Genomic DNA, 14,591 nt, shown 5'->3' on the forward strand with positions numbered 1-14,591 from the left:
GTAAGCGTATAGAGGAGGTCTTAGTCTATACTTATCCCCTACTCGAGAAATCCGGGTTTTAGCCCTAGGCTCTTTTAGACCTACTTTAGGAAAAAGGGGCCTAAGGAGGAAATTAAGTCTTATAAGAAAGGGGGGCTTCTCTAAGGATAAGTCCTTAAAAGGGGGGCCTTTAAGAAGAATAAGTCCTAATTAAGCTAGGGGCCCTCTTTTAGGATAAGTCCTAATTCCTCTCTTTAGCTATAGACGTCTCCTTCCTCCTACGTGCTATTAGCTCCTCTTATAGACTCTTAAGGCGGGCTTCTAAGGATAGCTTCTCTCGAACGTCTTCTAGCCTAATTTACTATAAAAAGATAGCTAGCTTCTACTTTAGTAAGGGCTTCGTAAGACCGTTAGCTTTTATCGATACTATTAGAACCTAACGGACGGAAATAAGTCCCCTTTAGACCTCTTAGCGTAACTAATACTAGTAGATATCGATATACTATAGCTAGGTCGATAGCTTACTATTTTCCTTTATAAGAATCTATATAGTCTATATATTATTATATTCTATAGCTAACGGGGTCGGGATTTATAGTTATAAAGATATTAGTAGCCGGCTAAGGAAAATCGCTTCCTTTAATACTTTTAAAAGAGCTAGTAGCTCTGCCTCCGTGCTTAATATAGTAATAGTAGCTTACTTCGAAGCTCTCTAAGCAATAGTTCCTCTAAAAAAGGTTATAATATACCCTTATAAGCTCTTTCTATCTAAGGAATTATCTATAAAGGATAAATCACTTAAATAAAAGAAGATTTTAGCAGCTAATTTCCTTCCCTACCCTCCTAAGCGTAGACTATATAACCTCGTTAAATAGAGATAAAGGATTGCTTAGTCTACTACTTCTTAGTGCCTAGGGCTAGGATTCTAGTTATACCTAGCTAGCTAGGAGACCGTAAAAGAAATATCCGGTTTAGTAGAAATAGCTAAAAAAAGTAGGGAGCCTACCTTCTATTAATATTAGTATTTCTCTTACTCCCTAGCTTAAAAGGACGGATTAAGTAAAAGCTCTTTATTTAATATAAGCGTAGATAGAAGCTTCTTATCGAGGGAATTAAGGAGGAATGTATAAGCGACCTTATCGATATAAGCGTCTTAGGTAAGCTAGATAGTCTATTAGGACCTATTTTAAAGGATTTATATTCCTAGGAACTAATTTAGCTCTCCTAGCCTAGTTATCTTATACCTTTATTATAGGCCTCGTATAGCCTCCCTAGTAGTAGCTTCTTCCTCTTTTAGGTAGGCCTAGATAATATCGTCGATATAGAAGAAGACTATGATTTTACCCTTCTATATTATATACGGTTCTTAAGGGACTTTCGTAAAGCCTAGGGCTTCGAGGGAACCTATTAAATACTATTACTAAAGAAGGGGTAATCTTTATAGTCCGTATAGAGCTTTCCTAAGCTATAGAACCTTTCCTAGTTATTAGAAACTAAGAGGAAGTCGTATATAGATAACTTCTTCTTCCTTAAGTAGGCAGTTAATAAACGCGTTAACTATATCTATCTAATCGAGCTCGAGGTCGAATTTTGCTACTATAGCTATAAGGGTCTAAAAAGATATCCCTACTAAGGTAGTTGCCTTAGTAGGTAGATCCCCTTTTTCCTATTAATTCCTATAGATAACTAGCTAGGCTTTATACTTTTAAAGGAAGCTATATTTATTAGTCTTATAAATAAAGACCTACTTATAGCTAAGGACCTATTTTCCTATTACCTTTTCCTTAAGGACCTCTTCGAAAGACCCTATCTCCTTATATAAGGCTAGGTGGTCTTTCTAGGCCTAGAAAAACTAGTCTTTAAAGGTGTGTTTTTCTAGCTACTTCTAGTTTACTAGTAGGTCTAGGAGGTCTCTTTTATATACCTTCCTTACTAATAGAGGCTTAAAAAGCCGGCCTACTATAAATGCTCCGTAGGAACCGTCTTCTATAGGCGTTAGATAGAAGTCGGAAAAACGATCGAAATAAGGGAGAGATTAGTCTTCTTTTATAACCGTATCGGGCCCTATACCTTCCTTTGCTTCTCGAAGCAAGGATATAAAGGCAGCTTAGTAATCCTTTAAGAGAGGTGCCTTTCCTACCCCCTTAAGGGTCGAGATAGGAAGACTAACTAAAAAAGCTACTTTTAGATCTTCTTCTTATTCTATAAGAGGAGGCGTAGGAAGGTAAGCGTATTCTAGCTCTACCGCTTTCCTATAGTCTCCTTCTTCGTCTAGATTATCTAATCTAGTAGCTTCCTCTTCTTCTTCGAAGTCGGCGTTATCCTCGACTACTTCGACGTTAGTTTCTTCCTCCGTTTCCTTATCTAGGACCTCTTTTTAAGACTATTAGGAAGGGGGGATTTAAATCTTCTATATTAGCTAACGTTATAAGAGTAAGAGGGGCTATTAATCCCTCTTTCTATCGAAGAAGCTAGATTCGTCGAAAATTATATCCCTTATCGAAATAACCTTTTATAGAAGAGGAATCTAGATCCGGAAGATATTTATAGAATTATAACTAATAAGGTAACTAATAAAGGCTCTAGGATTAAGCTTTCTTTTCTTCTTCCTTTTTAGCTATATATCGGTAGTTATAGCGTATACCTTATAGCCGTAGGCACGAAGGTAGGCTAGCGAGGCCCTCTTTTCCGTAAAAAGCTCGAGGGGGGATTTTTAGTCTATTCCTTAGTTTAGTTCCCTATAGTCCTTAGGGTCCCTAGGGGTCTAGTTCTATAGGTAATAGGCGGTCTTAATAACTTCCCTCTAAAGGTCGTATAGAAGCTTTATAGTAAGTCTTATTATATAGGCCCTTTCTATTATAGCACCCCTTAATCTTTCTGCCCCTCCGTTCTAGGCCTAGGTATTCGGTGCTAATAGGAGGGGTAAAATGCCCCTTTTTTAAAGCTAATTTAAGATATCCTTCGTAAATAGCTCTCCGTTAAACCGTATCTTCTTTACCTTATAGCTAAAGTAGGAATTTATCTAGTTAACGAAGTCCTAGAGGGCAGACTAGTTATACTTACTTAGGTAGGTCTATAAGAAATAGGGGAAAACTATCCCTAAAAAAGCGTCTATAAAAAACATTACCCTAACGAAGCTTTCCTAGTCCCTAGAGACGTCGGTCTAGTTAACCTAAATTTCCTTATATAGCTAGTCTAGCTATATTAAGGTCCGTCTAGAAATTCGTCTCCTAGTCTTCCCTTAGCCGTAGTATTCGTATTCGACGGTCTTTAGGCCCCTTATTTATATGCCCTATTATTAGCCTAGCTTATATAAAGCTACGGGGCCCGGGTAACTAAGTTATGCGTGCTAAAGAAGACCGTCTCCTTAGGCTGCCGGAAGAGGGTCCTTTAAACCTACCCTCCTTTAAGCAAGGAAAGCTAACTTTTCGAGAGATTCCTTCCTAAGGATAGGTCGGAATTCGAGAACAAATTAACCGAATTTTTCCTCGATAAGCCTAATAGTCTAATTCTTCTAGACTAGCCTCGTAGGCTTAGACGTTATATCCTAGAAGATCCCTTCCTTTCGAAGAAAGCGGAAGGAAATTAAGCTCGTTAAAAATTAAGGGCAAAAAGCTACCCTTTTTCGTCGAAGAATTCGTATAGACCTATTAGGTAATTCTATCGTAAAATTTACCCTTCTATATCCCTCTATTTATACGGTTAATTCCCTAGTAATAAGATATTCCCTCTATGCCTTCTTAAAGGACCGGAATTATAAGAGTATATTATAGATATTAAGGGAAGTACTAGAGTTAAGGATAGCTGATTTTCGTAGGGGATAGTTAGAGGGTCCTAACGGTTGGTTTTAGCCTTATTAATCCGTAGGGAAGACGAAGGCTAGATTTACTATACTAATAATCTTTCCTCGAATTTATAGTAGTAGCGTTAATTACTATTTCCTAGTAACCTAAATCTCGTCTATCTTCTTCTATAGCGAGGGGTCCTCCTTAAGAGACTATTATATCGTTTCTTATAGCCTCTTTAAAGGGTTAAATCCTTTAGGTCGGTTTTCCTCGAAGACCTACTAGCATTATAATAATCGATGGCCTTAGGATTTATAGGCTAGGCAGATGTTTCGCTTAGTCTTTTATTTCTTCGAGGAATCCTCGTCCCGATCTAGAAGGTCTACTTAAAAACCTCCCCTTTTTACCCCTTATTACTAATTTTAATAAAGAGGTTCGATTTCGACTAGTTCCCTGATTTTTCGACTAACGGACTAAAAGGTCTATTAGGGGACTAGTCGGGCCGGTCTAACTAACGGGACCGGGGCCGGGCCCGGAGTAAGAGGCGGAGCCGGGACCGGGGCAGCCGTTAAAGATAGGGTTAAGGCTCTCGAGGAAGGAGGAGCTAAAGGAGTAACAGCCGTAGCAGCAGCGGGAGCCGTAGTAATAGGGGCTATAGTAGCTATAGGGGCAGTAGGTCGAGTGCTAGCTACGAAGGAATAAGATTACTTACTATTATACTCTAGTAGCCTCTTTATCTAGTTCCCGGCTAGCTTCTTAAAAGATAGTTAAGTAACCGTTACTAATAGGCTTTATTAGTAGAGATATATCCTATAGCTACTAGCCGGAAAGAGCTTCTATAAGGAAGTATTAGTTAGCTTCCTTAAGGATTTCTTCTTATATAGCTAGCTACGACGAAGCTAGTAGGTTTCTAGTAGAGAAGGCTCCTAGATATACTATATAGGTCTTCTTAATACGGTTAGTTATATAGCCCCTTAAGGGAGCTATTAAGGTCTTAAGCTTTAAAAGCTACTACCTAGGAGTCTCTTCCTCTTAAAGAGTAATTAGCTTTACGGCACTAACGGATTCTATTATTGCTATATATATAGTAGTTAGTAGCTTTGTCTTATAAAGGTATTCCTTACGGTGACTCTCGTAGTTACCTAAGGTAGTAGAAAAAGCTCTCTATTATACGGAGGTTAGCTCGGAGAAGAGGGAAGCTCCTTCTATAAATTCCGTTGCCCTAGGACGAAGAGGGGGCTCGAGAGGGTCCTTCTTATTAAAGAAGACTAAATTATAAATAGTTCTATCTATACGAGCCCGTAGCTCCTTTACCTACTTATCTTAATCTTATAGCTCTATAAGAATCGTCCTACGGACTATAGGGACGGTAGAGGAGTCGGATTTCGTTATTATTATAGGGAAGGGTAGAAAAGTTAGGTAAAAATCGGCTTTTTAAGTAAGAGGGGTAAAAGGAAGCTACGAGGGATATAAGAAAGGTGCCTTTTATAGTAGCCGGAAGGTATAGGAATTTTATTCCTCCCGGGCTTATAACTCTCGCGAAGAGAGATACGAAAAGTATATATAAAATATATAAAAGTAAAAGTAAAAGTAAGGGGTCGGATAGGTAGGGCAGAGATATTTAATTCTTATAGGAGTAGTAATTATAGTAGGGGAGTAATTATTATATTGCCTTAATTATCCTTCTTTTTTCTATCTATCGCCCCTCTTTATACCTATCTAGTATCTTAATTAATAAAGAAGATCCTACTTAAAGAAGCTATTAATATCCTTTTAACTACTAAGCCTTTTACTAGTTTTTCCCCTCCTTTCTAGCCGTTGCCGGTATATCCGTCTTATCTCTTACTACCTCTATAGGAAGCTATCGCTACTTCTACTTCCCCTTATACCCCTACCTTTCTTTCTATACCTCTTTTTAGCTCCTTCTTTAAAACCTGTTTTTTATACTAAGTGTTTTTAGCTTCCTAGGTCCCTTATACTAAGGGATATCTCTAAGAACTACGAAATTAGGCTACGCTTCGCGATAATAATAGTTAAAGACTCTTATATTTAAGAAGCTTAGTAGTAAATAAAAGAGCTTATACTTTTTCTAATATTATACGATTTATTCTTTTTATTTTACTATTAGATTTAAGCGTCCTAAGAGGACTAGAATTAAAAGTAATTCCTTCTTTTTTATAGTAAAGCTTTATTTTATCTATAAATTCTTTAGTATTATTAGAAAATACTTCTTTAATCCTAGTATTTTTAAGGTTATTTTCTACCTTATTTTAAATTCTAGGAACCTATTTAGAGCTTCCCCTTTTCTTCGAAGAAGGTATATTTCCAGATATTAGGTTCTTATATCTAAGAAAGAAATATAATAATAATATTTATTATAAGTAGGTGCTTTAATTAGCCCTTAAATATCTAATATAGTTTTTTCTAAATAGAAATAAGACTTATATAAGGGTTATTTATTAACCTTATTCGTTACTTTAGCTTTAATATATATTTCGTACTACCTTATTTTATTTTCCTTTTTAGAGGTATTTTTATATATTTATTATATCTTTTTAATATTTTTAAAATAGCCCTACTATTTATATACCCTAAGCAAAAGTACTAAGTATAAAAATCTATATCCTTTACTTTTAAAGATATAATAAGGATCGATTAGCGTTTTAATAAAGGTTTTATAAGAATATAATATAATTTATTTCTAATAAATCCTTTAGTAAGGACCTTAGCTTTATTCTTTAATAAAAGGACTTAATTCCTCCTATTAAAGCATAGATATTACTAAAATAAAATTAGGATAGAATATTTACCTTTAATTTAGGTATATAAAAGTAGTTTTAAAGGATATACCCTTTTCTACTATATAGGAACTTAAATACTAAGTCCCCCTTTCCTTTTACTAATATAAATAAAGCTTTTCCCTAGTAAACTTTAAACTTAATTTCTTTATAGTTAATAAGGAAATTCTTATTAGATACTATATACTTAGTAGCTCTAGTATTATATATAGAATTAAAGATCCTTTTATTCTTATAACTAAGAAATCCTCCTTTTCTTAACTTTAAGACTAATTCCTTTATTCTAGGAATTAAGGCTTTTAAAGGTCTTAAAAGAGAGTCTTTATTAGCTTTTACTATAAGGGTAATTATAGAGGTTAAAATTACCTTTAAATCCTTAAACGTTTATATAAGGGTCGGAGCCCTAGAAAGGTCTATAAGGTCGATATCTAGGTCTATATTATTTTCTTATAAAGCTATATTTAAGACCTTATTATTATTATCTAAATCGGACTCTACCTTTATAATATAAGCTTTCCTTCTTTTATTAATAGTAGAAATACTACTTAAAGGGGATTTCTTCTTAAAAGAAGAAAAAGAAAAAGATTTTCTCTTCTTAGAAATTTAAGTCCTATTATCCTTTTTTCTTTTATTAAAAACCTAATATATAGGAGCCTTATTTAAGTATAGTTTATATTAATTTACTATAAAATGCCTTAGTTATTTATATTCCTTATAATAAGGAGTATCTATAGACTTTCTATAGGATCTCTAAGGCTTCCTTTATATTAAGAAGGCTTTCTCCGAAGATTTATCTATATCCTTTATTCTTTTATATTTATTTAAAAGACTAGCTATAAGCGATTTAAGGGTAAACGCCGTAAAATTATACTTAAGGCTCTATATAATATTTATAGTATAGCTTCTAAATTCCTTATTAAGGCAATTAAGAATCTATACTATAAGGATAACTTCTAGAATTTCTATCTTATAGGATTTTAAATCCTTATAGATTTCCTTTACCTTATAAAGGTATTTCTTTAAATTAAAGCTTAAGGGACTAAGATTAAAGAGCTGCTTTAAAAGTAAATAATTTAACGAGAAATTTAACGGATTATATACCTATATAAGCTTATCCTAAGTAGCTTTAGCCTTTATTAAATACTTAATTTATATTAAAGGGCTATCTTTAACTTAAAGAAAAATCTAGGATAAAGCTTTTATAGTCTTTATATAATTTACTTACTCTAAGGTAGTAATAAGCTTTTCCTTAGTAAGGATAGCTATTATCTTTATAGTCTAAGGAGTATAATTTAAATTTCCCTTAAGTCTAAAGAATTTATATTCTTTTTATCTACCTATTTTATATAAATTCAGTATTATTTCGTTTATAAAGATCGAGAAGTCTAAATAGGAGTTTAAGAGTATAGGAAGGTAAAAGAAGTCGTTAAGGGGATTTTCGAAAGGAATTTTAGTCGGGTATTTTAATAAGTAATTTTAAAGGTATAAGTTAATTTCCTAGCTTAAAAGGAGTAAGCTAGGCTTATAACCTCTTAAAGTATATACGTAAATATAGAGTTTTAGGAAATTAAGGAGTTTTATAAGACTATATAGTAGAAGAGAAGAAGGAGTATAGGGTAGGATATTTAACGGAATTTATTAGTAGTATATTAGTATATAAAAGAAGTATTAAAGTTAATAATTCTATCTTTATTTATTAGTAGATATACTGCTTTATATAGATAATTATAGCTAAACGTAAGAACTTTTTAGGACTAAATTTAAGCTACTATATATCCCTAAGACTAAGAAATTTACTAATACCTTAAGTATAGCGGGAAGTATCTTAGTTCTACTAATATTTATATTTAAAGGAGGTTAGTTATACTAGTATTCTTTAAAGGTCTTAGCTAGTATTCTATGCTAGCTCTATTCCTTCGATTCCTAATTATATAATTACCGGCACCCCGTTTAATATATATTAATATATAAAATAACGAGCGATTCTTACTTTATAAGATAGGACTTTATCTATAATTAATATACTACTTATTAGCTTATATTATTAAGAGAGTATATTATAGCTACTTTATTTATACTAGGAATACTATTCCTTATATCCTATATATTAAAAGCTTTATAAGTAAGTACGCTATAAGCGCTACTTAGGGTCGGTTCTACTAAGAGTATTTTAGCTAGTTTATTATAAGAAGCTAGAACTTAGGTATAAATTACTACTACTAATACTTATATAGTTAGGCCTAGGTTTTAGAATCTACCTAGGTATATATCGGTAAACTTTTAGTCTAATAAGTTAAAATAAGTTATTACGTTAGCTATATAAGGGCGGGCTACTACTAGTATATATAAGGGGCTAATATAAGCGGCTTTTTAGTATACCGCGGTAAGCTTAAGTAAGTCGTCTAAGAGGTAAGCGGCGAAAGTAAACTAATAGATAAAGCTAGTAGATACTTTAGTAAGGGCAACGTACTAGCTAAGTAAGAGGTCGGTGTTAGCCTCCTTATAAATAGTAGTATAAGAAGGTATAAGTAATAAGCGTAGAATCGGGTAATCGATAACGTAAGCGGAAAGATCGGATAAAGGAGTATAGGGTAGGATTTCGTCCGGAATTTATAACGAGTATATAAGGGGCTAAATAATATATTAAAAGAATAGCGTTACGAAGGATACTTATAAACTTACTTATTCTATCTACTACTCCTAGGGAAATCCTTTATCTTTTATAGACTATTGCTCGCCTACTAGTAGACTAATTAGTTAGCTTTTTAGCGCATTCTATAGTGCTTAAAATTCTCTATTTATAGTATGTCTTCCTAACTTAGTAGGTGGTCTAATCATAACGTAATAGTTAACGTAAGACTATAGGTTCTAGTATAAGTAGTAGATTTAACTAGAATATTCTATGCCTTACCTATTCTCGTATCGCGGATATCTTTAGAACCGCTATACTAAAATAGGCAATAAGGTATCCGTTCTACTCGTAATTAACTTATGCTTTTTATATATATTTTATATTATTAGGATAAGCTTATCTTAACCCGCCTTTCCTAAAGGAAGGTATAGATATTTAGTAGAGGTCTTTATCTTTAAGGGTTATTCCCTTAGACTATATTATAGAGCCTCTTTTTACTAGCTTATTCTATAGAGCCTCCCTATGCCTATTATCTCTTTATAATAGTAAAATAGGAATATAAGGGTATATTCTTATAAGTAGTAAATAGATTTACCTAAATTATAGCTATATCTAAGGCTCTATAAACTAACGCTTTTAACTTAAAGTAAATAATACCTATATAGCTATCTATATTACCTAGGTTATTATAGTATATTATAAAAGGTATAATAGGGAATAGTCTAGGTTTTTTATAGCTTAGAACTTAAAAGGGGTTAAGCTTTTATACGAATAGGTTAGCTTACTTAAAGGGAGTAAAGGGTAAGGCCGCGGCGGCGGCGAGTTAGCGTTTAGTAAATAAGTTCTTAGATAGATTATTAAAGGTAAGGTCTATTATACTAGATCCTCTAGTCCTAGCTAAGGTATACTTAAGGCTCTCTTTAAATATATAGGTTCTTAGTATATTAATAGCTTTATACTCTTTTATAGGAGCGGCCTTAAATATATTTAAATAAGTAAGGAGGTACTTTATACTAGTAACTATAGCGATAATCTTAAGTATCTTAGCGTTTATAAAAGCGACTTATTTAAATAGGAGCTTATTAATAATATTAGCTAAGATAGTAGCGATCTATATAGTTTAAGGGCGCTAGTTATTATCTTAGTTTTATTAAGAAAGATAGCCTTATTTAGGTCGCGTAGTAATAAAAGGAGAAGCTCGTTCTTATTAAATAATAAGGTAAACTACCTATAAGTATTATAGGGGGTACTAAGGGGTTTCCCTATAATATCTAAATCTAAGGGTAGTAAGTCGCTAAATAAATTACTAAAGCTTAATAGCGATAGGGTATAGTTATTAAAGTAAACGTATAAGTAGTATAAGGGAACACATATCACGGTACGATTAGTTAGGTAGTAGAGATAGCTAGAGGTACTACGCTATATATATTATATTCTCCTCGTTATAAGACTAAAGCTTACGGGAAGAGGGATTTTTTCTCTTTAGTTAGAGTAGCGAGAGGTCTATAATATATAAGCGGGGTACGTATAATTCCCTGCCGATACCCTACTAATATATTAGTACTACGTACCTAAGTACTTTATTAGCCTATACCTCCTTATAGCGCTCTTATAAGTAGGTACTAAGATTAAGGTAATAAGAAGCGCTAACCTATTATAGTTAGATAGTTAACGGTATATTCTTATTAGTTTAAGCGGTTATAAGAGTTATAATAATAATATAATAGGTAGTAGCTTTATAAAGGATAAAGAAGTATAGCTAGTTATATTTATATAAGTTATAGGCTTTAAATAAAAAAAGAGATAAAGTAGTATATCGCACGGAGGATGAGCAAGTGGGCATAAAGATCAGGGACTGGAAGACTCTTGATTCTGCTATCTAAGGTGGGAAAGAGGCGAGATCTTTATAGACTGCCTGAATATGAGAATGGAAGGGAATGGTAGTGAATGGAAGCATCTGATCAGATCATCTGGAAGCCACTGATGCGTTGATGATGCCTCCTAGAAGTTTCTGTGGGAAATGTGGAAACGGACTGTGCGAATAGGGGTCAGACTGTTGGAGGCTGATATCCTATGTGTGACATACCCCCCCAGGTTGTGCTGGCTAGTGGGCAGTGCAAACTGAAGAAAGAAACTAGATCCCTAGCAACGTAGAGATATCGACGAGACCGAGTTGTTTGACGAAAGTAGCAAATTTCTGGCCTGGCAGAGCTTTGGTGAGCGGGCTGAGCGCCGTGGCTGAGTCACTCGGACCGGGGTCCGGTGTCGGATATGGGTGCTGAATGTCATGAAACTCATCCTGATCATCCGAGTCCTCATGATCAGATGGTTCGGGTTGTACCACAATCGTGGTGGCGTCTCCTTGGTCTGAGGTTGAGGAGATTGCTCAACGGGGTCAGGTTCAGGTTCATCGATTTGAGTGGGGATTTCCTCGTAATCCGACTCGTCCTCGATGTGGGCTGGAAGCTGTACTTCCACGCGCTGTGGGATAGGTTCTGGTGGCTGATCATTTCCGTCATAGAAGATGCTTTCATTGAAGGTCACATCTCGGACCCTTCGGACTTCTGATGTGGACGGAATCCAGATCCTGAAAATGTTCGTGGAATCATATCCAACGAGATAACCGATTTCTGTGTGAGGGTCGGTCTTTAGGTCCTTCTTCTGTCTGTTCTGAAGGGCCTGGGGTGTCAAGGATAGGCTCTGCAGCCGTATGCCTTGAGAAACGTGATGTCAGGCTGGTCTTGCTGGTAGCCTATGTCTCTGTTGTTGTCTCGCAGCCACTGATGAAGCAGCTGGAAAGGCGTTCGGAAGCTGTGGTTCTGCATGGGCGATCTGTTGTGCAAAAACACTGCTGCTTTCCAAGTCTCTGGCCAAAGATCAGATGGTAAATTGGCATCAATTCCCATTGTTCTGGCCTGGGCAGATATTACCCCCCCAGATCGCTCTGCAGAACCGTTTTGAGCGGGAGTGTAAGGGCAGAAGGTTCATCTTGAATCCCCTTTCCTCGATCCAGCTCTCATACGCACTCTGAAGAGAACGATCGTTATCACGGTGGATAATGCAAATGTTGAGATTCCATTGGCGTTGAACCATTGCCTCGTGGTTTCTCAAAGCAGTCATAACGGACCCTTGTGTCGCGTCATTCAGAAGGTAGATGAAGATCATGCTTGTAAATTCATCTTTGATAAGAAGAACAGCTTCCTTGCCGTTGAATGAGGTGTTCATACTGAAGATATCAACGTAGATTCTCCAGAATGGTCTGGGGCTCGGTTTTGAGGGGTTCGGCGAGAGACGACCTTCTTTCCTTCCCAAGGAACACGCGGTGCAATCGATGGTAACTGGGCCTTTGATCTTCGAACCCGTCGTGTTCTCAACAAGATGCTCTAGGGCTTGAGCGTTCAAGTGACCTAGGCGCTTATGCCAAAGCGTAGCATCTGCTGTTTTCACTGTGCGAGGTGCAGATGAAGATGTGAAATTGGAGGCGTGAGAGTCCTCCTTAATCGGGTTGAACTCGATGACCGGTTGACGAAAGCGGCGTTTCGTATGAAATATAATCTGATCGTCTTTAGAGACGCGTCCAGATAGTGGATTCCAGTTGTATCCCTTCGCAAGAAAGCGGTCGAGGGATGCGATGTTGGTGTGGAATTTTGGCACGAAGGCAACTTCGTTGAGCTGAAAAAGTCCTCCTTCTTCAAGCTTCATACGGACTGTGCCGTAGCCAAGGATCTGAAGTTGACTATCGCCTGCAAAGAGCTCTTCTGGCTCTGCAGGGCGGTGTAGTCAAGAAAACGGGATCGGTTGTTGCAAATGTGTGTGTCTGATCCGGAATCAAGGATAAAGGAGTCATACAGCGGGTAGACTGCCTTTCCCGTCGAGAAACTGGTTGATGGAGGTGTTGAGGAGGCGGTGTGTTGTCAGGAGCTGGTAGAAGACCGGCAAACGCTGTGCCTTTAACGGAGGAGTCGGACGATTTCTCCATTTCCTTCTTCTTGAAGTCTTGTGCTTTCTCCGTCATCTTCTTTGCCCATGGATTGAGTCGAGGATTTCCTTGATCTTCTTCTCAACCTTCTGATCAGGAGTCCAGCCATCAGGCCGAGCTGATTTGATGAGATAGAAGCAATCTACGAAGCGGTGATATTCTCCGCAGACACACATAGGAACACCATCAGCGTTCTTGCTTGAAGACCACTTAGGCTTGTCCTCTTTCCTCTCCGATTTCTCTCCCTTGCCTTGGAAGGCAGCTCCGAATGATCCTTTGCTGTTGTTGGCGGCCTTGATTCGGTGAGCTCGTTCAAAGATCTCACTGATCTTAATGCCGTCCGGGAAGTCGGTCTTCCACTCAGGCTTGCCGAATACGGCCTCGTCTTCCATTTTGTTGACCCAATAGTCTGTGAATGGGGCGTTGATGGACGAAACAGCCTGTAGGAAATCTTGGGTAGGGCGAAGGTCCTGGACATCAGGAAGCCCTAATTGCTTTGCCTCAGTGAGGACTTTCTGCCATTGGGTGACCCAAGCTTCGATCTTGGTCCTGTTTGGCGACTGAAGGGTGGAACGATAACGCTGAACAACTTCCCTCTCGAGTGCCCAGTCGGTTGGGGCCACACGAGCCTGAAGCAAGGCAAGTTGCTTTGCAACGTCGTGTTCCTCGGCAATGGTGCTGTAGTAGTTGCCGATGGTCTTGACGATGTGTTGTTGAAGGCTGGCGAGTGCCTTCACTTGATCCCTATACCCTTGAAGCTTCGAGCGGTATTGGGTGTGGAGGAATTCGAGACGGCGAAATTCCTCCGAGGTCAGATCCACGAGATCAGATGCTTCGTGGTTGATTTGTCGGAATGTTGGTTCAACTGGCTGCTGAAGAACCGGCTTACCCTCCTTGACGGCAGGGTCCAGAAAGTCCCAAAGACTGTGGGACGTGGCGAATTTCTTGATGATAGAAATCCATTGTTTCCAGTCGCAAGGGCCGTTGAGCACGGTGCCCTTGGAAGAGCCATCAAGATCTAGAGCTGAGCTCATTGTGGAAGCTATTCTGCGCAGCGGAGTGAACAAGAATAAGATACCCAGTCAGTGGCAGACCGGGCTCATAACTATCGCACGGAGGATGAGCAAGTGGGCATAAAGATCAGGGACTGGAAGACTCTTGATTCTGCTATCTAAGGTGGGAAAGAGGCGAGATCTTTATAGACTGCCTGAATATGAGAATGGAAGGGAATGGTAGTGAATGGAAGCATCTGATCAGATCATCTGGAAGCCACTGATGCGTTGATGATGCCTCCTAGAAGTTTCTGTGGGGAAATGTGGAAACGGACTGTGCGAATAGGGGGTCAGACTGTTGGAGGCTGATATCCTATGTGTGACATAGTATAATATATATTATTTTCTACTAAGCTTACGTTAAAA

At 37.1% G+C, this 14,591-nt stretch overlaps 1 protein-coding gene across 1 annotated transcript; it reads right to left on the bottom strand.

The window, feature by feature from the left end:
* Positions 1-13,205: 13,205 nt before the first annotated feature.
* On the bottom strand, positions 13,206-14,207 carry HRG_01192 (uncharacterized protein; the record flags this gene model as incomplete). The annotated part of the gene is made up of 2 exons (XM_044859663.1): positions 13,206-13,315; positions 13,373-14,207. 2 exons carry the CDS (start codon positions 14,205-14,207, stop codon positions 13,206-13,208), a joined length of 945 nt encoding a protein of 314 aa, XP_044726063.1.
* Positions 14,208-14,591: the final 384 nt, after the last annotated feature.

This window comes from Hirsutella rhossiliensis, assembly GCF_020360975.1.
Source record: "Hirsutella rhossiliensis strain HR02 chromosome Unknown scaffold00001, whole genome shotgun sequence".
Lineage (NCBI taxonomy): Eukaryota > Fungi > Ascomycota > Sordariomycetes > Hypocreales > Ophiocordycipitaceae > Hirsutella > Hirsutella rhossiliensis.